The sequence below is a fragment of the Dipteris shenzhenensis genome, chromosome 18 (assembly GCF_047967505.1).
Source record: "Dipteris shenzhenensis isolate YYH24624 ecotype China chromosome 18, Dip_SZ_1.0, whole genome shotgun sequence".
NCBI lineage: Eukaryota > Viridiplantae > Streptophyta > Polypodiopsida > Gleicheniales > Dipteridaceae > Dipteris > Dipteris shenzhenensis.
The window spans coordinates 17090450-17114207 of NC_141613.1; the positions used below are offsets into that span (position 1 = coordinate 17090450).

At 45.9% G+C, this 23758-nt stretch overlaps 1 protein-coding gene across 2 annotated transcripts in view; it reads right to left on the reverse strand.

Moving 5' to 3' along the window:
* The window catches only part of LOC147890874 (uncharacterized), a 51293-nt gene extending 37530 nt beyond the window's left edge, over positions 1–13763 (reverse strand). For both annotated transcript variants that reach the window (XR_015542548.1, XM_087389071.1), the window contains exons 1-2: positions 13587–13763; positions 10292–10476 (exon numbers count right to left, since the gene is read on the reverse strand). Coding sequence is in view for 1 of the 2 variants with exons in the window: in XM_087389071.1 (XP_087245197.1) it covers positions 10292–10476; positions 13587–13742 (341 nt within the window). In the remaining variant the exon portion in view is untranslated. The remainder of the gene's footprint in view (positions 1–10291; positions 10477–13586) is intronic.
* Positions 13764–23758: the final 9995 nt, after the last annotated feature.

Here is a 23758-nt window from a genome sequence, read left to right on the forward strand (position 1 = left end):
CAACTTATTGTATCAGGTTTCTCACAGCCTCATAGACCCATCGGTCTTCGGAAGAGTTTAATAAACCTCTCTCTCTCTCTCTCTCCCACTACAGCAGTAGCAGCGGTTGAGGAGCGTTTGACCTCCCTTCAGACAGAGGTCCAGAGAGCCACAGAGTGGGTGGATGTCGTCCGCCGTCAGCCATCACAGCCTCAGAGATCGACTGTATCAGCTACATTGGCCGAGTCACAGCAGAGGGCCACAAAGGCCCTCAACATTCGCATTCGTGGTATCTTGCCCTCGACGACAGAGTCCACGATGACACAGGCTGTGACCTTTGTCTCTCGGACACTGGGAGTACAGGATCATATAGAGTCGGGAGGGATCGTACTAGAGAGCAGCCCCTCATTATCAGATTCAGAGATGCCCAGGCACGTCTAGCTGCCCTCAAGAGGAGAGGGACACTCAGAGACCACCCACAGATTTCCATGGACGAGGATCTGACTCAGATACAGGTTGAGGAGCGCAAGGCGCTCATGTCTCAGAGAGATGCAGCCCGAGCTCAGGGCAAGTGGGCAATGATCAGGGATGGCAGACTCATCACAGGCACCTTGAGGTGTGCTCCCACTGTGCTTAGAGATGGCAGACCAGCAGATATAGCCCCACCTCCACCTCCTGCTGCGACCGCTTGACGGGACAGGGCCCATGGGACACACCACCCGTCAGATAGTCTACGCATCGCTGTATGGAACTGCAATGGTTCTTTTACAGCACAGCCAGGCAATCTACAGGGGGCATTCTTTGGGAGAGATATCATCTTTTTCACGGAGACACACGAGAGTCCAGAGAGACCTTTGCCACGAGTGACAGGGTATACATGGAGATCTGCCTTCAGGTAGCACACTCGAACATTTGGAGTGAGAGGATCTGGAGGAGTGGCCATTTTGTACAGAGAGCATCTCGATCGGAGCATCACAGTGGAGAGAGCGGATTCACATGCCCGATTCTTGTGGGTACGCATCCGCCGCAGAGCCCCTCAGCGAGATCTTTTTATTGCAGTTTGCTACTTCCCCCTGGCGCAGTCGATCTATTCTTCCACTGGACCAGGCCAGTCCATATTTGAGGATCTCTCAGCGGACATTGCAGATTTTTCACATCCCAGAGAAGTCATCCTTTTAGGAGACTTCAACGCGAGGACCTCAGACAGACAGGCCCTCACTTATGACTTCATGGAGGATCTGGTCATACTCCCAGCATTTCACGATGATAGCCTCTGTCGGACTTCATCAGACTGCACAATACAGCCCACAGATCAGGGACGTCAGTTACTGGAGCTCCTCACCTCGCACAGTATGGTCATTTATAACGGCTTGTCCAGGTGGCCACAGTCTTCCATGCCTACATTCTCTTCTGCTTCTGGGCGTGGTACTAGCGTGATCGACTACATCATAGGTCCCCCGACTCTAGTCCCTTCCATCCATAGCCTTACTGTTAGCCCCTTCATGCCCTCTGCCGACCATGCACTCATCCACTTTACTTTGACTCATGTCTCCCATGACCCACCCCCCCCTCGTTATCATGACCGCCAACCCTATTACGAGGTCCATTTCGACCACCAGTTCGATGATGTATATAGCCAGAACCTTAGCCACCTACTCCGTCCTCATCTATTAGATGCTCTACCATCCGCGCAGGACCGGTGGGAACTTATACATACTTCACTCGTTTCTGCCGCTCACATGTCGTTCCCTGCCACATGTCATTCGTCTAGTCCCCCACCGGTTGGTCTTGTTCCTTGCAACGGTTGGTATGACGAGGAGTGTAAGGAACTCCGCAGGAAACTTCACCTTGAGACCAAGGAGAAGTCTCCCCTCCTTACCGAAACCAAGAGAGACTACAAGTGGTTGGTTAGGCGCAAGAAACGCCAATTTCTAGCCCGGAATGAGGAGGAGCTAAGAAGCTTGCTTTTCAGCTGTGACTCCAAGAAATTCTGGAGAAAATTCCTCCGCTCGAAGTCTCAGAGCCCCCTCACAGATCCACGTGTCTGGTCTGCATACACTTCAGCTCTATACGATGTTCCAGATCAGCCAGCCATCGATTTATCCCATTCCCCTAGGCCAGCTTCATCTAGTCTCTTCACACCAGAGAGTGTCCGTGCAGCAGTCCACCGATTGAAGAACAGGAGAGCTAAGGATCATGATGGATTGCAAGCGGAGTATGTAATCCATGGGATTAATGCCTTAGATTTTGTTCTTTCCCGTCTCTTCAATGAGTCTGTTTGTACAGGCCTACCACAGTCCTGGTTAGGCAATACCATAGTACCTATCCACAAGTCGGGGGACCCTATGGAGCCGTCGAATTACAGGACCATCATGATTGGCCACGTTATGGCCAAGATCTATGCATCAGTTTTGGAAAGCCGTATAAACGACCATGCCGAGACGACAGGACTCAGAGCCAGAGGGCAGGCTGGATTTCGCAGGGATCATTCGACACTTGACCACATCCTCACACTCAGGGCACTGGTAGAGGAGGCGAAGTCACGAAGGCAACGGCTTTATTGTTGCTTCGTGGACTTCAGGAAGGCATTTGATACAGTTCCGCGATTCAGATTGTTTCAGAGGATTCGCCAGATGGGCTTCAGTGGAGAGATACAGTGGGCTATCATGGCTTTGTATGAGAGGGTCACTGGTCGGGTTCGGACACGTGAGGGGCTCTCAGAGGAGGTATGCAGCATGATTGGGGTGAAGCAGGGTTGCCCGCTCTCTCCTACTCTCTTTGGATTATATATTGATGAGCTAGAGATGTTTGTACAGATGACAGGCGGTGTGGGCTCTACTCTCTCAGGATCCTCCATTCCTATCCTCCTGTATGCGGATGATGTGGTTCTCATTTCCTCTACTGCTCAGGGCCTCCAGGCACATATTGAGAAACTCCACAGGTTTTGCCAGGACAGGGGGTTGACCGTAAACCTTGGCAAGACCAAGGTTATGGTTTTCAACACCTCTGATCGTATTTACAGCACGGATGAGTTTTGCTTCACTTATGACGGACAGCCCATTGAGCTTGTTAGAGAGTACACTTATTTGGGGGCAGTTTTCAGGGGACCGGTTTTCACCATGACATATGCAGCACGAGATAGGATTAGTAAAGGGTATGCTTCGTTGGCTCATCTTGAGCGTCAGTGTTTTCAGTCCCACTTTCAGCATCCCGATACGAAATCCTTGCTTTTTGATACATTGGTGAGACCAGCTGCGATGTATGCAGCTCCTTTCTGGGCAGGAGACCTCGGCACTGCAGATTGGAGACGAGTAGAGAGGTTACAGATCATCATGTTCTCTCGGCTCATTAGGGCCAAGGCTACAGTTCCGCACGAGATCAAGTGACCACTTCCTTCGGATCTCAGAGGATGGATTTGTCATTCCACCAGGCTATACAGGTATCCACATGTCCCACTCACTGAGGATTGCCCTTGGCCAGCTTAGAGTCTCTTCGCATCAGCTCGAGATAGAGGCTGGTAGGATGTGACGCATGGAGGATGGACGGCGACCAGGCCGAGAGACCAGGATCTGTCCTTGTTGCACCATGGGAGAGGTGGAGTCAGAGGAGCACTTCATTTGCAGATGCCCGCTATATTATGAGCTCAGAGGTAGATTCCACTGTCTCTTCACGGATGGCTTTGGACCTCTCTCACGAGTGATGGACTACGAGGATCAGCATTGCCTAGCTCTTTATGTCAGGGAGGCCACTATGCTTCGACGAGACTACCTCAGAGACCATCAGCACAGACCGGAGCGTGATAGAGCCCAGCCTGATAGAGCTCAGGCACACGCTATACCAGAGGACAGAGACCAGGAGGAGCACGAGGAGGTCAGAGCCCACACAGGACACATGCCTCCACCCTGTGGATGTACATATGAGATGGTTTGTAGACGCCGCAGGATCTTGTTACATAGGGGACGTACTCGCCGCTTCATCTCCAGACGATCCAGGATGATGGCAGCTTTTCGGAGGAGACTTACTCATGGAGATCTCGCCCCACCAGCCGCTCACCTCACCTTTGCTCAGATTTGTACTCTCATAGCAGGAGGCAGAGTCGATGGACATGATTTCCAGTATTATTTTGGTTCTCAGACTCCGTGACACCTGGACTTGTATCTTTGCATTGGCATATTGTACTCATCCCCCCATTTTGCACCCAGGGGCGGTTTCCTTGCATCTAGTTTACTTTGTATTTAGGCTCAGATTTGACATTATGTACTTTCACTTGCATTGTATTGCGTAGCACTTAGATGATATTCGACAATGCCTCTTCTTTGTGGCACCTTGATTTTGTGCTATCTTGTATGCAGAGTTCTTGATGTCCCATGGGCCCATTTTGGCCTTTAGTGGACAATAATACACTTTCTTTCTTTCTTTCTTCTCTCTCTCTCTCTCTCTCCAGCCCCGTCAGCGTCTCCGTACAATCCCGTCATATCTATTGTACAGCCTTGTACAATCCCGTACAGTCCGTCGTACCTGCCACACTCTCTCCCCGTAGTACCTCTCCGCACGGTCCTTTCCCTTTCCCTTTCCCTCACCCCAGGCTAAGCTGAGCCCTTTGGGTTAGCTTGGGGGTTAGCGTCAACAGAGTTTCATAGTTGATGGCCTTGCCGGTGCCTCAACCTTGCCCACTCTCCAAGCTGCCTCGCACATGAGGTTTACACCTATTATGGTAAACAAATCCTTGGCATCTCCCATTGGGGTGTCTCCCACTGTGAGACCTTGAACCAAAACATTTAAGGCCTAGTTGTTCCTTCTCTTGTCCTCTTCCAAAGCATCCGAGATGAACTCCTTCTTGGAGGCAGTTGTGCCTTTCTTAACTATAGGGATGGCAAAGTCATCATTCGAGAGAGAGTAGACACGGAAGAAAAGGAAGAGGAGGAGGATGGGGAGTTATGATGGTGTTGGACCCATGGGATGAGTGCACAATGTGGGCTGAAAATGGCAGTGTGGAATTGCAATGGCACCCTTTGGTCCGATCCCGGGAGGTTCTTGGAGACATACACCGACATGCATATGATCTTCTATACCGAGACACGAGAGCCGAGAGAGAGGACTGCCCACAGTGACAGGATATAGTTCGGAGTCAGCTCCAAGAAGCAGATGAGGAGAGACAGTGGGTATGAGGCTCTGGGGGCGTGGCTGTCCGTTTCAGATCACACCTGCGGCCAATCATATCTATGGTACGGAGAGAGGAGCATGCAGCACATATGTGGATACGAGTCCAGCTACCAAATGTACGACCGATCTTTATTGCGGTGTGCCATTTCCTATGCACGTGAGGACACCACAAAGGGACACAGCCCATAGAAGACGATACATGATGACATCCCGGAGTTCTCCAGGTAGGGAGATACCCTCCTTCTTTGAGACTTCAATCAAGTATAGGAGACACGATAGGTGGGCTTGCTTGACTTTGCATCTAATTCTCTAATAGTACCGTAGTTAGATGCAGCAAAGCTCAGGATAGTGAGGCACTCAGCAAATGCACCACATGTGACAAGGTCTGGGCGGCATTTACTGTACTTGAGCGCAGAGTTCATGATTTGATCATATGTAATGGTCTCTAGAGATGGCCATCCTCCAGCGGGCTCACTTGTTTCCCACATGTCAAGGGGACAAGTACAAGGGACTACCTGCTAGGTTCCTTATCCTTTGCCTCCCCCGCTCAATTACTCATACCTGGCCTTTTGTATCTTTGCTGCCATGCCAGTCATAGGGAGGGCCCCTCCCACACCCACTTTGACCGTGCCCTTAATCCTGTGTATGTGGGCCACCTAGCTTCGAGAGCTTCCAGCCCTACTTGGAGATAATATAGACCTTGACCACGTCTCTGACACCCCTTGTCTCAGTGGTACAGGACACTACCATCAAATCTTTCCCCACGACTCAATGCGCACATGTCCCAATCAAGAAGATGCCTCAAAATCCTTGGTTCGACAAGGAGTGTAGAGAGGTGAGAGCTCACTCTTAGAATTATTGCCATATTCTAGGCAGTGACCAATGTAATGTAATAAGTGGGTTAGGGGCACTTTTCTCTCTTTAGAGGTTTTTCCCCCTAACCGCAGTTAGGATCCCTAACTACAGTTAGTGGTAAGGGTCACTTAGACAAAACCTTCTCTCCTTTGTAAATTGTATACTCTCACTCTATTCAACTTACATTTTGCTCCAACTCTCTTGCTTCCTACATTTCCTTCATTTCGTATCAAAGCAAGGTTAGCTCCTGCATCACGTACCTGCTCCAGGACCACCTCCCATTGGCCTCGCCATCAGACCGGATAGCCTCTTTGTCGAGCTCATCTTCCACTTCGCCATCCACCGTACGGAATCTGTACCTATCCGTAATAAAATCCCATACATTGTACGAACTGATTGCCCGCTCGTCCATACACTGCCCGTAGGGTCGCCGTACGGCCCAGCTAATCCAACCGTATATAGTACGGTCGCCATAGTTACCTTGCAGCCCGACTGTCCCGTACATCGCCCATACAACCGTACAACTATACGATCAATTCGCCGTACTTGCCTATACCCACAGCAGCCCAGCATTTCCGTACAATGCTCGATTTGTACCTGCCAGGCCATACACAGCCCGTTGTCCGTACGACCGTCTAGCATGCATCTGCGTACTCCGTACAATCCGTACATTTGTACGGATTCCATACTGTGCAGCCCGTGCCATTTGCAAGTTACATTTGCAAGTGACGTTTGCAGGTGAGAGTAGCAAATTGCATTTGAGGCTTTTGGTTTTACTTGCAATTTTTGTAGAGAAATTTGGGGCTTTTGCAGAAAATTGCAAGATTTGGGGCTTTCAGTAAATTTGCCCTCTTTCAGTTGCAATTTCTCGCAAGAATTTGGAGCTTTTGGCATTCGGATGCAATTTTGCTGTGTACAAGCCGTTTGGCATCTTTGCAGGCAGTTTTGGACTCAGATTGAGAGACATTGAAGACAAATGCCATTTTTGCAGTGTTATTTTGGCGCATTTGGGGCTTTTGCAGGACATTCAAGTTGCATTTTGAGCCTTTGATTGGCTGTGACAGCAAACTATCATGGTGGACAGATTTTTTTCAGATTTGAGTTGTGCTTCTGAAATCCCAGGAAGGGATATTTCTTGTCACATTTGCTGCATTTAGTTTTCTTTGGCAGTTATGGCTCAGAACAATCCCAATGAAGTGTTTGGCATCCTCACACAAGAGGATAAGTTGGATGGAAGCATGGGGGGGGTGAACCATAGGTGGAATGGCCTGCCACATGGACAGCATCTTGGCTGTCATGTGGGCAGGAGACTCATGGTGGAGAGGGGGCTGGCACATGGGCTGCAGATGGGCCGCCATGTGGGCAGCACAACAGCCTGGCAGAGGCGCAGCAAAGCGTGTGTGTACGGGCTGGAACAGGCCCCTAAAAGAGGTGCACAAGTGGCGGGACAGAAGCCTCATGTGGCGTAGCAAAAGGCGCCTGCAAAGAGCAGTGCATGGGGCTGGCAGAGGCGCACAGGAGACAGCATGAGCACGGCCAATAGGCGCCTGTATGGGAGACCTAGAGCAGCAGCACATGGGCCTGCAATAGGCGCAGACAGGGACAAAGCCAGCAGCCCAAAAAGGGCCTGGCAAAGGCCCTTATATAGGGCTGGTTGGACCAGCCAACCAAGTTGGCCAGCAAGCAGACTGGTCGGCCAGTCTGGTCGGCCAGGATGAGGCTGGCTGGTCGGTTTATGACAGCCCCCTAGGGGCCTATAAAAGGAGGGCCTCCAGGCCCTCATTATTAATCACTTGGAGCATGCTTTCAGGAGCAGAAAGGAGCAGCACCAGCAGCAGCAGTTTGGCCTCATCTTGGAGGTGAACCGGGCTGGAGACCTGCAACTTAGCTCGCTCAGAGGGCTGCCCACCTAGGCTGGTTTGCAGACAGCAAGGTGAAAGAGATCTGGACGGAAAGTTTACTTACGCTCGAGGTGGAGCACGCGGGCTCGAGTCTAGAGATAGCCAGCACATAGGAGGAGTACCTTGTGGTACGATCAGAGGACCACACCATTGGTGGGACTTTGGATCTATTTCTTTTGTATTGTGTCCATAGCTTTGGACGGAAATATAGCAGACTTAGCTCGCTCAGAGGGCTGCCCACCTAGGCTGGTTTGCAGACAGCAGGTGAAAGAGATCTGGACGGAAAGTCTACTTACGCTCGAGGTGAAGCACGCGAGCTCGAGTCTAGAGATAGCCAGCACAGAGGAGGAGTACCTTGTGGTACGATCAGAGGACCACACCATTGGTGGGACTCTGGATCTATTTCTTTTGTATTGTATCCATAGCTTTGGATGGAAATATATTATTTTAGTGGTTTCTCTATCTGGCTGGTTCATTGTCTGTTGATGAGTCTGCACACCTATGCTATGCACAGAAGTTTAAGAAGTTTGTGATTCCACACCCCACACCACACTATGTGAGCTTCTAGGCAATTCTATAAGTCTTCCACTGTACGTACCCTCTGTTGGGTGATTTCTTATACATTGGAGGGGTTAGAGGAGAGAGGTTCCAAATTTCGCGATAAGTCCGTCAAGGATGCCCTCTTGCTCCTTTCCTTTTTTTGTTTGTAGCTTAAGGGAAGCCTAGCCGCCCGCAGCTCTACCAAGTTAAGCTATGAGTGTCTTTCTTAAATCTCAAGCTGATAAATATTTGAGCTGATACTTCCCCTAAGGTGGGAGAAGAGCTCTCGGACACTTAGTTGGCGGATGATACGGTTAGTTTTTAGATGCTACTCCACAGCCGTTCACTTCTTTCAAGGACGCTTGAATTTATTTTGTATTGCAGCTGGTGCACATATTAATTGGAATAAACCAATAGCTTGTGGATCAATGACGAGGACACTCCCGATAAGAGGGTTTCACTTGGATTCAGAGGGGTGTTCCAATCAGATACTTGGGACGCCAGGTTGGTATGGGCATCTCTTCATCACAGCAATTTGCTCAGCTCCTTTGTTGGAGTTCGGCCAAGCTAGACCTTGCTTCCAAAGTGGTGGTTGTTAACCAATTTTTGCTGGCCACAGCGTGGTTTGTTTGCTCTTGTTGGTGACATTCTAGGGACTGCATCAACTAGCTCAAGAGACCTGTAAGGAACTTTCTATGGAGTGGACTAAATGGTTTAGCAAATGCTATCGCCAGGGTGGCTTGGGAGACCTTGACTCTCCCCACGCGGGAAGGGGGTCTTAATATTATAGATCCAGACTTGCAATGCAAGGCCTTTGTTTGCAAGATTGTTGAGAGAGGACATATGCCGGAGGGGCTGAAGAACTGCTCACTGCAAATTTGTACCTGTTAAAATAGCCTTTTTTAATCTGGCGTTCTACTGTTAGAACTCATTTTTGGATCTGTTGAAGTTGAGTATTTACATGTATGCGTGCACATTCCTAGAGTCCTCATGTGTGATCTTTGAGCAATTCAATATTTCATTGTGTTTCTTAAAATGGTACCAAAGGCAAGGACTTGAAACAGACATACATGTTCAAATAGTTCTCCAACAAAGCCTACACAGAGATCAGGTCCCTCATGCCCAAGACATGATATAGAACACATGAAAAGACATGAAAGGAAGTCCTACATAGTTTCTTTCATGCAGTTCCTAGTTTCATCTGTAGTTCTATCTTAGAGGTGTGATAAGACACCTCTAATTCCCCCCATAGGGTTTTTACTCTCATGATGACTTCAGATCCCATGGTCTTGTAGGCTTTTTGGCCTTCTATACACGTTCATAAATCTTCCTTTCTTTCTTTCTTTCCAAACAACATGCTAGCACAAGTGTTTAATTCAAGATTTCACTTCCTAGTTTGTACAAGCTTCATGCTGCCAGCATGTTTTTCAGGTGTGCCATCATGGGGTGGGCTACTAGCACACTTTGTCTCCTAGGTGTGTCCCCTCTAACAGAATGAGAATACATCTCATCTCTAAAACCTGACTATTCCAAGACTCCCAAGCTTTAGTTCAGTCCATGTTTACTAGTACCCACTAGCAAGAGGGCATCACTAACAAACTGATCTAGAATAAGGTATTTTTGCACAAGCACGGGCTTCCTACAATCCATCACTGAAAGTGCTTAAAATAAACCGATAGGAGAATATCAAAATTGCCAAAAGATGACATGAAACTACATACACACTTTCCAATCTTTTCATCATAAAAACTTATCAAACTGAAATAAGGGTGCAACTTGTTGCTTCCAACAGGCTCGATAAATTCAACAAGCAACTTTGAAAGTTAAACCCTGTTTTATGACTCAATCTGTACCTATCCCCCGTGATGCAAGAATCAACCAATGGAATCCGCCACACACATCCGTCTACTGTGATTACAAGCAACGACGCACAAACAGGTTGACATTTTAGACTTTTCTTGGAGCATTGAGCATTGTCATCTTCCTGAGGTGGCCCAAACAGAAGAAAAACAGGATCGTCTGGAAATCGCAATAATGCCTGCAAAGCAGTTTCAACAGAATTAGCAATAGTGGAGAAGGCCTTTGCAATAAACTTTGAAATCATTATGATACAAAAAATGGCAGCGTTGAACACAATCTCTCCTATTACATTTTTTATTTACAAATTGTCACAAGACAAGACAAACATAAGGAGGAAACGAACTGTCACGGACTAGCACTAGAAGAAGGTGTGATCCAAGACTCTCATCCTATGTCTGCCAGCTGGCAGGGCGTCAACCCTGAGAAGGGAGAGTCACTGGACGAGGCTGCTGTGGTGGCAAACCCTGTGATGGAACGCTGGCGGCTGTCGACATGTGTGGCTCGCTGTGGTCTCTTGGCTATGGCCATGCAACGGTCCTCTGCTGAAATCCATAGGCATAAAAACTGAGCTTCACAAGGAGCTCTCAAGGTGCCAACCAAGTCCTGAGTGATTGTGTGTAATTGTAAGAGATCCTCTCGGATGACTTGGTTTACCTGGCGATATGTCAGCGGGATGGATGGAGCCTCGACCCCATGGTAAGTAGGTGTGTGGATGGTGTCGTAGTGTGTGATGTAGGCACTGATGTGGATATACCAAAAAACAAATAAGTGTGGTCTCCTTCTAGAGGTGGTGGTGGGACGAAAAAGTCAATAATATGTGAAGTCAAGATAGGAGATCCCATGAGATAGTCAACTACGCTGAAGCCCCCCCCCATGTGGGAAACAAGTGAACCCACCTGAGGAGGGCCAGCAATCCAGGCCATTATAGATTATAAGATCATGTATGCCCATGTCCAGTAGTGCATGTCCATGGGCCCGCCTGTCTGCACAGACTCGAGCATCGAAGCCTTGTCTATATCAACATCAACATCCGGTAATAAGATAGAATCATCACGAAAATCCAAAAGTGATACCTGGCACGTACCTATCCTGCATTGAAATCCCCAACAACGAGAACTTTCCCGCAGCTCAAAAAATCCATGATGTCCGAATAGAGGGCTGCGTACAGTGAGGTCTCAGCCTCCTCTAGGTCCTTGGCAAAATGTGAGGTTTCGGGAGGGAAATAGCTGACTGCGATGAAGAGCTCCTCTCAAGGGGGCATCGGATCCGAACCCATAGGAGCTTGGCGTATGTATCTCGTCTCTCGATGGAGATCATCCTAGTCAAGGATGATCGATATAGTACTGCGCAGCTCGGTGCTCTAAATCTCATAGACCTTGCCCCCCTATGTAGGGGGGCCACCCCGTCAAGGAGCTATCAAGAGCCGCTCCTCTCGGACTACGCCCACTTCTCCTCCTTGTGGGCAACATTCCACTGTTGTATGAGGGTACGCCTCTCCTCTGCCTGTAAGGGTGTCAGGTCCTCATCTGAGTAGATCTATGGGTGGGCCCGCAAGATTGTTCGTCTATGCAGTGCCACAAGGCAGACTTGGATGTCTCTGAAGCGAATGATGAGAGGTTGCTCTCGTTTGGGGTCTCGTAGATAGTTGGGGATGAGGGAGCAAGGCAGGGGGTGAGGAAGCAGGGTGGGAGGGACACACACACACACATATATATATTACATGTAAGTATGTTATGTGCGTATCATGTATAATGTACATGTAAATATATATAATATATATGTGTATGGATTTCAGACGTTTCATAAAATTATATATTTCATATATAATATGTATGTAAAACATTTGCCAAACATATACTCCAAACATTTTTATATGTATACACGTAATACGCATTTAATTAGAAAACGTTTCAATGTTTCCTTGAAACCTTTCACATTGAAACGTTTATGAAACTCTAAAACCATTTCAATGAGACGCTTCATAGTGACAATGATCTCAACCAATCCCTGCAAGAGTGAGAGCCTCACTCTGAAGCTAAGTATTGAAGATCATTACCTTAGTTTTCCCCAGGTTGATCTACTCTCACAAAAGGTTTGTACATCTGACAAATGCATATGTAATACCTCAATTGTAACTAAGATCAGTACCAAAGCAAGATAGGTATGAGAGTCCAGCTCGTAAGTGTAGAGACCGAAGAGGATAGGAGATGAGGGGCACCCATATTTCACCTCAATGGTACTGCTCACCTCTTTGGACAGTCCCTATGTTGTTCGCACTTTGCCTATGACTCTCGTACAAAGCCATGACCACCTAGATAACATTGTGCACAATACCTAAAGCTCGGAGTTGTCATATAAGGCAAGCCCATGGTACTGAATCAAAGGCACACAGCAGCAATCTACTTTATACTTCCAGTGCCTGGCCGCCTCCTCTATGAGAGCTCTAAGAGTGAACATGTGATCCAATGTGGACAGATCTTATCTGAAACGTACCCCTGCATCTTATCTGAAACCTACCCCTGCTGTTATTATGCTATTGGTGCACTCGCTGATATGTATCTCAAGAGCTGATCCATATACCTTGGGCATCAAGTGGCCAACTGAGGTAGTCTATTAGTTGCCTACATTCATTGGGTTCCCTACCTTGTTACCAGGTATGAGAGAAGGAGAGAGGGAGAGAGAGATGGGCGCAAATATTTTTTAAACAAAATTTGGTAGATTATTCGATGCATCTCTCTTAACACCAGAAAGGTGCAAGCAACATTGTTATCCATCACGGTTTGGATCTTTTTTAGAACAGCTTTCCTAAGGGATCAAAATTCTTGCATTTAAAGCAGAGGAGGAGGAGGATAATTGCACGTTTTTACGAGTCTGAAATGCAAACGAAATACTACAAAGCTACCGTCAGGCAATTGGGTTAGTATATAAAATAAGGACTTCGATATGAATTTTAGATGAGCTAATATTACGTGAAAATTTAAGAAGTGATTCAGGAAAGCTTCTACCACGCTTGTCATATGTGCGTCACGTGTACGAGTTACATATGAATGTTGTACCTTGATTGTTTTTCTTTTCTGATTACGTTCATTTTAACGTTTGTGTTTCTTGCACGGACAAGAAGGTTTCATGGCAGAGACTTTGCTCGGATGCTTCAGTATCATATTTTAGCTGATTCGTGCTTCGGTTACCGTGTGAGAAGGGGTCTGACACCACCAAGAAAGTGAAAGTAGAAACACATTGTCATCAAAAGAGCCCAAAGAAGGAGGGCGGGAAAAAAGTTATTCAAACCCGGAGGTTGGAGTCCTCGTAGACGTGAACTAAGTGGGGCGAGGTCCGGCAAGCGACCCAGAGAAGGGCGGAGGACCCTAAAGCTGTGCCTGTTATGAGGGGTCGTCCAATAAGCTTGAATTTGGCCCATTCTGAATGCCTTGCTTGCTTTTCCATGCTGCGAGAATGACGACTATGAAAAATGCACTAGTGCATTTTTGGGCCTCTAGAGTCTAGCCTCCCCCCCCCAACCTTGGCAACTAGCTTAATTTGGGCATGCTTTCATGCATGTAGCCGGTTCCCGGTGAACCTTGCCTATTGCATCCTCCTGTGACCCCTTACAGCCGGTTTGCATGCAGCCAGGTAGCAGGTAGGTTTGTCACCGTTTTGCAATTTTTGTTGATCGAGAATCTCCAGTTGTTGTACCCAAGTCCTCCAATGCATGGGGACCAACAGTGGTACTGGAAAAGTTTTGGTTTCACTAAGTTCATCGTAGAGGAGCATCCCCTCAAGATTCGAGCATGGGCAGCCAGCTCAGGTGGGCATCTGCCCAAACTACTTGAGCTCAAACTGCTTGCAACGCATGCAACTTTTTGGCCTTCGTTTGGCTTTGGTAGAAGGGTAAAGAAAGTGTTTTTTATACCCTTGCCCCAATGAGCTTGTTAGTTAGCCTGGTATGGGTTTTAGCAAATGGCTCAAGGCACATTGCCATGCAGTTCTCATGGATCATTAGTTACCATGAGGGAGTTGCTAGCCCAATGGCCATCCTTTCCTTGTGTGCATGAGTGTGTAGAGGTAACATGAAAAATAAAAATAAGAAAAGTAGATCCATGTAAATGATTGAGGTAAGCAATTATTGAGATTTAACATGCCACAAGGAGCCCTCCATTTAAAATCAAAACTCTATTAATTCCCTACATTGCTAGAGCTGACATAAATTATCCGATGTGCCTTTTTTTTCTTTTTTTTGTCTAACTCACATGGCTTGCTCATATCGTACCCATCCACACTCCATGAGTAGAGGGGCCTTCTCATATTGTAATGTACTGTGAAAGATTAGAGTGAAAATTATAGAAAATCAGGCACTAATTTGGGTTTCGGATAAGAAAGTGGCGACCATGGCATTCTTTTTTCTCCAAATAATCTATATGATCACCAAAAAAACAATCAAACATTCACATAGAGGCAATTATAAAAATTAAGGTCCTCAACTATAGTGGTTCATTCTAGCAAAAGGAAAATCTACAAAAAGGTTTCGCACATGTTTACAGCAATTATGGCTCCAAGCTTAGGTATTATGAAGGTAATTGCAAGAAGAGGAAGCATGATCAAGACAATCAATGTATCAATAGCAGCAAAATATTCACAGCAAAGGAAATTATCATGGACAAAGTCATATTGAAAATCACTATGCTATTCAACAACAAGACTAATATAAAGATGGTACCAAAATAGAAAATATGTACATCACAAGTGTCCCATGGAAGAAGTTGAATGTTCAAGAGCAAAGTGATTAGGTGAACATAGTTATCATGCTCAATATGACAATCAAAATCCATGGTATATTGGTAGTGGAGCATCATCTCACATGACAGGACGTAAGAAATGTTTTACTTAGAAGATTTTGGAATAATCAAAGGGATGTAATTTACACTCTTGACAACAATCCAAATGAAATTGAAGGCGGTGAAATAGTTCTAATGACAATTTCAAAGGAAAGAAAGGCTACATTCATGATGTATTATATGTTTCAAAACTCACCAAAAAAGCCCTTACTACTCGGATAAATGATAGGGAAAAAAACTCTTACTAGTTGGCCGAATGATGAGTTACCTATGATGGAGCTTAATGTCAATCAAAGACGGATTCAAACGATGTCAAGTTGTCGAAAAGGCAAGAAGAGCAGGTAGATTTATTAGAATTATTGCATAACTTTCCAATTTTCATGCTATTCTTACTTATTATAAGTTGATGAAACTCTCAAAGTTATACAAGTGTTGATTTCTAAAGGGTGACATGACTCAAGAATCAAAGTATGATTGTTGGCATTTTGAAATTGATGTTTATTAGAAAGTTTGCAAAGCTTGTTGTTTTGGCAAGAAATCAAGGTCAATTTTCATACAAGTAGCACTGAGTCAAAATAAATTTTTGGTTTAATATATTCAAATGTTTGGGTTTATTCAACTAACAAAAAGCGTTAATGGTATTATGTTAATCCATTAATGATTATAACAAATATTGCTAGAAGGTTTGATGGAGGTGGTGAATATATGTCATTTTCTACAAAGAACATGGAATCAAAAGGCATTTTGCATGTGTTGACACATCTTGGCAAAATACAATGATAGAAAGGAAAAACTTTAGCGAAAACTATTTTGAGCTATGTTGAATTTCTTTATCTATCATGGAAGGGAATGGCACCCATCCGAGACGTGATTCGCTATTCACATTCCTTACAAGAGCTTTTCCCTTCCCTTTATTATTCTTACTCTTAGTGTCACATTGCCTAAACCTTTCCCAACAAAAGCTCAAGTTCTCTTCATGCCTCGGTGGCATGAAAGTGGCTCTCAACTGCTCCACAATCTTAGCCCACCATTCAAGGATATGCTCTCTTCCCATTTGTGACAAAGGCCACCACATTAAAGCATCCTTTTGCAGATGCAATGTGGCAAGAGCAAGCTTCTCTTGATTGGTCTTGTCTTGATGGGCAAAGTACAGCTCAAAATGGTGAATCCAATTAAGGATTTTGCTCACCTCACTTGCTCCATCATATTTATGGAATTCAATCTCTTTCATGGTTGGAACTTTACTCTCTTTGAAAGGGTACTCAAATTTTCATCCCCAAAATTTATAACTCTCTGAGTCCCTAATATTGTCAGGATTGGATTGTATTGCTAAGCTGAAAAATCAGCTTATCAATGTGAGACTTCTCTAGACTTCCTCTCGCATTTGGATTATAGTCCATGTGTGAGAGATTTTGAGTTAAAGGCGCAAAATGATCACCTTCCTCTTGGGTAGACTCAATTCTCCTTTCAATTTCAAAGGAGAACTCTCTATCAAAGATGTTCTTGAAGGAAAGATGAAGTATTTCTATTTGTGGTTTTTCATACTCAAGATATGTAACCCTCATCTAATCCATCCTCTCAGGAGGAGATGATGGTTTTCTTTCCCCTCTCTCCTTCTGGAAATGGAGTAAAAGGGACAAATTTGTTGTTATACCTCCCCTTCTCTTACATTCTTTGGTTTTAATAATGAAAGAGAGGACATGACGGTGTAATTTTAGAATAGAGGTTCAGTTTACAACAAAATTTAAGTGTTATATAGAGTTGGTGGTACTTAATCGACTCTTGCTTCATTTGTGTCAAAAAACAATATGAAAGGAGCTCTTTGTCCTTCTCTTTTGAGCCTTCTTCCTTATCTTCAATTTGAGCTAGTACACTCAATCTGAGCTGCCTACTTTGAGCAAAATGGACATCTACACACTGTTATATGGGCTACTCTCACTGGGTGGATCCCCCCCTTAAAACCTTTTTCCAATTCGACTTCCCATCAGGGAGAACAAGGGGGTCCCTTTTCTTCATAGTTTAAAGGTTTTAAGGTGAGGGGGTGGCCGGGAGGGGGGGCGGCAGGCGAGGGTTAACCCCATTACCTGTCCAAGGGCTAAAAATTTAATAGGAATCCCCTTACCTCATAATTCAAAATTTCAACCTTGTGTGCCCACCTACTTCAGCTTCTCAAGAATGGGCGCAGAGCTTTCAAGTAGAATTTTGTAAATGTGCGCAGAGATTCAATTGCTTATGGTTCTCAAATTTAGAGGTTTATGGGCAGGATCTTTGACCACGTGCACATGGACTTCCCTAACAATCGAGTCTTGATTTGCTCTTTTTTTGGGGTTGTGCACTATTTACATCAATTGTTCAGGTGATGTTGGTCCTAAGTATGCCTGCCCATATGCCATTGTGTGTCCTACTTGTTTGTAGTTACAGAGCTCCACCCTAGTTGTCCACCTCCTTCTCTTCTCCTTCTTCTCATGCCTTCTCTTCCTCTTCTCATTCTTGTAGCGGTTTGTTGTCACTAAGCTGATACAAAATGTGAAGGTGTAGACTTACAAGAATGCAAATGTGTGAAATGCATGCAAAATTTCAACTCTTATTAGGCCCTCCAATGGGGAAAGAGTGCCCTCATGAGAGTACTTGTCTCTATTTTGACCTATATGCAAGTTGGGAGAGAGATGGCAGATGAATGCAAAGTTGTGGAGAGAATGCTATGAATGATCACATTGAAGGGGAGTACCCCTTCATTATGTCCCTTGAGATCACTCAAGTTTCATCTTTTTGAGATCACTCAAGTTTCATCTTCCCATTTAGACCTACCTACCCTTATCCTATTACCCTTGTACCTATCATTCAATGCACTCTAATGCACCCTTCCCTTTGCTCTACTAGGCTAATGGAGACATGAATAAAGACATTGCATAAGGGGTGGACTCAATAAATATTACCCATGATGTTGGACTAAATTCATGTACCTAGCAATGTAGAAGAATCCAATAGTACCTTGAGAATACAAAATATGGTTTCCCCCCTTCCTTCTTTGTAAAAGGAAAAAAGTGGATGGATATGGAAAAGAGATATTCATTCCTACTTATCTCATCATGCCTCACTCTTACCTATCCCGTCATGCCAGCAACCAATACATGCCTTTCTCTTATTGCCTCCTTCACTCTCACTCTACATTTCCCCCTAAGGAGCAAGATGTGAGGTTGAATGCCAGATCATGGAGCAATTATTACATGCCCTCCCTTTTCCTATGGCCTCTCTCTCTACATTGCAATATACACACAAAAGGGAGCAACATGGAAGGTTGAATGCTAGTTCATAGAGCACATAGAAAATATTACCAAGAACTCATTTGCATTGGGTTAATATGATGGATGGTTTTTATTTTTCCCTCCTTTTAGTGTGGTTTTTTAATTGTCTCTTGCAGAGAAACCGGTCATTTTTTACTCTGCTAAGGTCTTAGGAATGGCACTCATTTTTAATAGTAAAATTATCATATTTCAAAGTGTGTGCAAGGGATTTATTAAATGTTTGATAAGGTGCTCCACCTTGCCATTTAGTCCACATCCCTCCTTATTTCCCCCTTTTGACCCCTTTTCTCTTCTCCCTTTCCATGCCTATCCTCAAGCCTCTCCCATCCCTTTGCTCTCTCTAATTCATTTTCTCCCTCTTCTCTCATGAATTTGGAACTCTTCTCGTTCCTCTATCCTCTCTCTTTTCACACCTCTTCCTTTTCTCCTATCTCCTGTGATGAAATTGGACGTCTTCTCCTTCTTCTAGCCTCTCTCTTGTCGGGCTCTTGTCACACCTCTCCTCTCATGTATTTGGACCTATTTCTTCCCCTATCCTCTCTCTTTTCACACCTCTTCTCTCTTCCCTTTTCTCCCCTCCCATTTTATCACTATCCTCTTCTTCCCTTCCCTTTTCTCCCCTCTCCTTTCCTTCCATTTTATCACTATCATTTCCTTTCCTTTTCCTCTTCTCCTTCCTCTTCTTCTCTTTATTAGCACCTCTCCTCTCCCCCATTTTCATATTCACTCCCTTTTCTCCCTTCTCTTTCCTTGCATTTCATCCCTCTCCTCCTTCAATACTTAATATAACTTGTTACTTTATGGTATCTCCTAACAAGGTATACTAGCTTTAACACCTTTCTCCTTTACATTTTCTTTTGCTCAAGAGATTGAGCATGTGGAGTGTGTTCCATTAGACCTAGCTTATGTTTACTATATTTTCTAGCTTAGTCATTGTAGTATTTGGTGTCAATAACCTTGTTTGGGCAAGTAATAAATTTTCAAGTACCTAGCAAGTCTTTGGATGCTCTAATTGACACAGTGGCTTTTGGTCATTGATGTAGTTTTAGAAGCTTGTTTTTCCTTGATTTAGTGGTTTATTGTTTGCCTTGTTGGTTGGTTTTATTGTAGTACTTAGTGGCTATGAGAAGTACTTTTGGCTCATGATTCATTGTTATTGCCTTCTTGGCCTTATTGTACTAGTTCCTTGCTTGTCATATTCTCTCTTTTACTATTACGAAGGTTAATTTCTTAGTGAATTTTGGCCTAATATTCATAGCCAACCAAAGATGATGGTAAAGTTATGTGAGGCCTGTTGATAGAATCATACTTCATTGCCCTCTATTCCTTTGGGCTCATTACTTTATGTGAGATAAATTGTTTAAGATTTAAGAAGGTTGATGTCAGGTAGATAAGGTTAATTAGCCTATTTATGCAATTAATTTTTGATTTGAGGCTAGCTTAGTCCTTTCCATCTCTCCCCTACTGTTCCACTCTTGTGTGTCAAAAATAGCACTTGTGTTAACCATATAAAAGCTCTAAATAGCGCTTGTATTAGATGTGAGCCTTCGAGTCCTGGGCGAGTCCTGGGCCATCTGAGGCTCAAAACCTATATGTGAGGCTCAAAACATGGAGTGGCGAGGCCAATCTTGAGCCACTTGTGGCTCAAACCCCATGAGGCAAATAACCACTTGATGTATTTGTGGCAATTTGCGGCTTGAACTGTGACTGCTTGGGATATTTGGGTCTCAAACCCCCTGAGCTTGCACTATACTCCTTCCATGGTTGCAACCGTTGAAGTAAATCATGAAGCCTGATCACCTCTAATCACTGATTACCCTACATTCTGCGAATGTACTCTATGGGTGTTAACATGCCCTCCTTCATGTTGCTGAGCCGCCCTCGGATCAGCGACGCTGGAGCAGGTGGGTGGAGAGGACCGTCTGTAAGACCGCGTAGTGGTCCAGTTGGCATGGAGTGATCTGAGTCTAGGTACGGGTGAAACTTCCAAAAATGGGTGGCATGCATATATTTGTACGTGCAGATGTGATGGCCGTGGAGACTGCACACACAGAGGTAGAGACGAAGGTCCTGAAATTGAGTGGGACTGATGTCGGGGTTAAAGACAATCTGATTAGTCAGATTGTGTAGCCGATCGTCAATGGGCCGACTATGGGTGGGGAGATCACGGAGGAGTAAGAGGAGAAGGCGGTTGAAGTGGATTGCTACTATAATGACGGCTGGATCGAGGACAGCCATACATGTCATTGAAGGACTGGAGGTGGAAGCAAAATCCCTCCTATGTCATCTCTTTCGGGAAGTTGTACTTGGGAAAATTGTACAAAATGTTGGGATCCCATTGTTGGAGCTCTCAAAATTCGGCCCATCAACGTTCCATGGGCATATACAAGGGGTGGATTCATCAATTGATGTGGGCACTATGGTAGTAACACCAAAATTTCTCCTTTTTAAGGAAGGGGATCCGCCACCAGTGAGGCTGTAGACTGGCATCGACATTGATCAATGGAAATGAAGCATTAGGGCGAGGTGGTAACCTCCTCTTGTGTGCTTTGGATGTCTGAGCAGTCGTTGAAGGACTAGGTGATGAATTGTGTGAGGGGGCGCACCTCCAAGATTTTGTAGAGGTGGAGGTGGGAGCCTTCAAGCTATTGCTTCTAATGGTACATGAGGGCACTATCCAGTAGTTCTTGGAACGCTAGCAGGTCGGGTCTCCACTGTACATCTTCGGGCAGGGAGGAGGGAGGAGTTTGAGGAACCTCATCATCTTCAATCAGCATTCATTTCTCCTCTGCTATCTCTATGGGCACCGTATCAGCGCATGTATGTACAAAATTGGTTGACTTAAGCAGTGTATTGAGGGCCTCTTCTAGGAGGTCGATCGGAGTGGTAGATGAGATGGATGAGGAGATCTCGTGTTGTGTGGTGGTGGTGTTAGAGGCATTGTAAGAGTACTCATGCAGACTTGTGTGAGGAAGGGGGGGTGGGAGGGGTTGGGTGGGCTGGGCGGAATCTAGGGGAGGTGGTTGTGGAAGCTTAGCAGGGGGGCGGAAGAATTAAATACTGTGATAGCTTTTTGGCCTTCCTCCTCGGCAACTTACTCGGGTTATGCTACATAAATTTCTCACCAAGGACTCAAGTGAGTCTTGGAGAGCTTGTAGCACCCGATTATAGAGTATTATTATGCTGAGGAGATGGTAGGTGGTGTATTTGGTAAGCCGCGAGATGCACTTGTGTTTGTATTGCAGAGGCTCAATTGTAGGTCTGCATCCAATTAATGTCAGCTTTTGCAGAGACTATCTGGAGTGCAGATCCATAAGCTGAGCTCCTCAGGCTTTGCTAATTGCATGGGCAGCGAGAGTTTGGAGGCTAGAGGGGCAAAGGAAAGAAAGGCTAGATGGCTAGTCGTCTAAGGAGAAATAAGACATGGCAATAATGGGGCAGCAATGATCAGGATTACAGCGGCGGGTGGCAATGGATGGCTTAGAGGGCGTTAGGAGGGAGTGGGTCATTGAGGTCGAGGTGGAAAAGGAGATTTTGTGTGCGGAGTGCATCAAAGTGCATTTGGAGTGTTTGGGGATAGTGCATGGGGTGAGTGTGTAGGTGGCTAATTGTGCGGAGACCTCCCTGTACATCTGAAATTCACACTGCTCACAATCTTCCAATCCTGAGTCCTCTGGGTGGACGGGGGTATACAGCTGCTTGTTCTATTCCTGCATTGACATGGTCAGTGCCCGTTCCTATGCCAAGAGATCCTGCAATGTCTAGATCTGGTGTTCATAGCCTTCTTGAGTCCGTGCTTGCTATGCCTCTGCTTGTGCCTATTCTTCGTTTGCAATCCAGAGGTGGGACTCAGCTTTGTCAACCTGGTCCATGAGTGTTTAGACCAAGGATTCGCTTGCGGTGAGCTCATCCTTAAGCTTGGTGACTAATAGCTCTAGCTCCTATGCTTTTGTGAGGTACTCCTCTACTCGATCTAGGGCCATTTTCCATGTGGCTTGGGCGACGACCATTAGGGTGTGGCTGTCGCGCATGGAGAGCTGTGCCTGGAGGAGAGTCACAAAGAGTTGTGAGGCCTCTTCTTGCTACCTCTGTAGGATTGTTCATGCCAATTGTGGGAGTTGTGCCATTGCCTCGAATAAATTCTGCTCCATTTGGTTAGCATGGGAGAGTTGATCTGCTGTCATGTGGCTATAACCACTTGTTGCCCGATAAAGGGGTTAGCTGCAAAACTGTATGGCCTTTGTGAGGCTTGCCCATGGAGAGGAGGAGGAGCCGGTGATGAAAGAGGTGGTCTCCTGAGGATGGGCCATGACTGAGGTCGAGACTTGGGGCGCAATGGGGGCTGCCGGGATAGCTTGAGCTCCTGGGTGGAGGCCAATGGTGATTGTCTCTTCACCTGGGAGGTCATCCACCATGATGGGCTCCTATTGTACACTTTTGCCCTTGTCTTGAGGATCCAATTGCTCAAGGTGTAACTGATGGCGTAGGAATTCCTACAGTAGTAACAGCTGGTGATCCTCATATTGTGCGAGCAACTAACTTGGGTCAGGTTGCATGGGACGGTTAGCCGGAATGGCACTGGGCTCTGTTCTTGCTTGCTTCAGTTGGCTTCTTCCGAATATGCTTGTACCGGCGTGGCTGCTGACTTGTCGGCCAACCCATGGCCGGTAGGCAGATGCTACTGCAACATATGATAGAGAATTGGCATGTACATCATTGGGTTGTCGATGACCTCTCCATGTGTTTTGAGTCCTCCCACATTTGATTACATAAGTAATCGGCCCATTTTTGACCTAGGGCTTTGCCAACCTCAACAAGATGTTTGGCATGACTGACTGGTGGTGGTCCATGTGCCTGACTTGTGTCAACCATTGGAGGGCCCTTGATGGCTTTTCCATTTCTAACTTGATAATCTCTAAGAAATGGATGCACCCCTTGCTCTTTTTGCGGTCGTACTGGTAGATTGTACGGAGGGCCTCGAGCATCTTCTTCTTCATTGAGTACTTGTCGCCGATGACTGGCAGGCCAAAGGTGGCTCGCACCACGTCCACGTTGAGGTCGTAGAAGTGGGGAGTGCCCGTTGCATCTCAAAAAATGCCCACATTCGTGTTGGAGTTACAGGCCTGGAGGAACTCTCCCAAGAGCATCATAGCTAAGTGACAAGGAAGGCAGTCTGCCACAGGGATCCCAATCCTGCCCTCACTACGAGTGCATCCCGAACTGCCGGCTCCTTTAGCGCTTGATACACCATTGTGGTGTGGTAGTGGAGGGTGTACTCTTGACCCTTGTATGCATAATGGGAGTGATGGCGCATGCGTTGAGT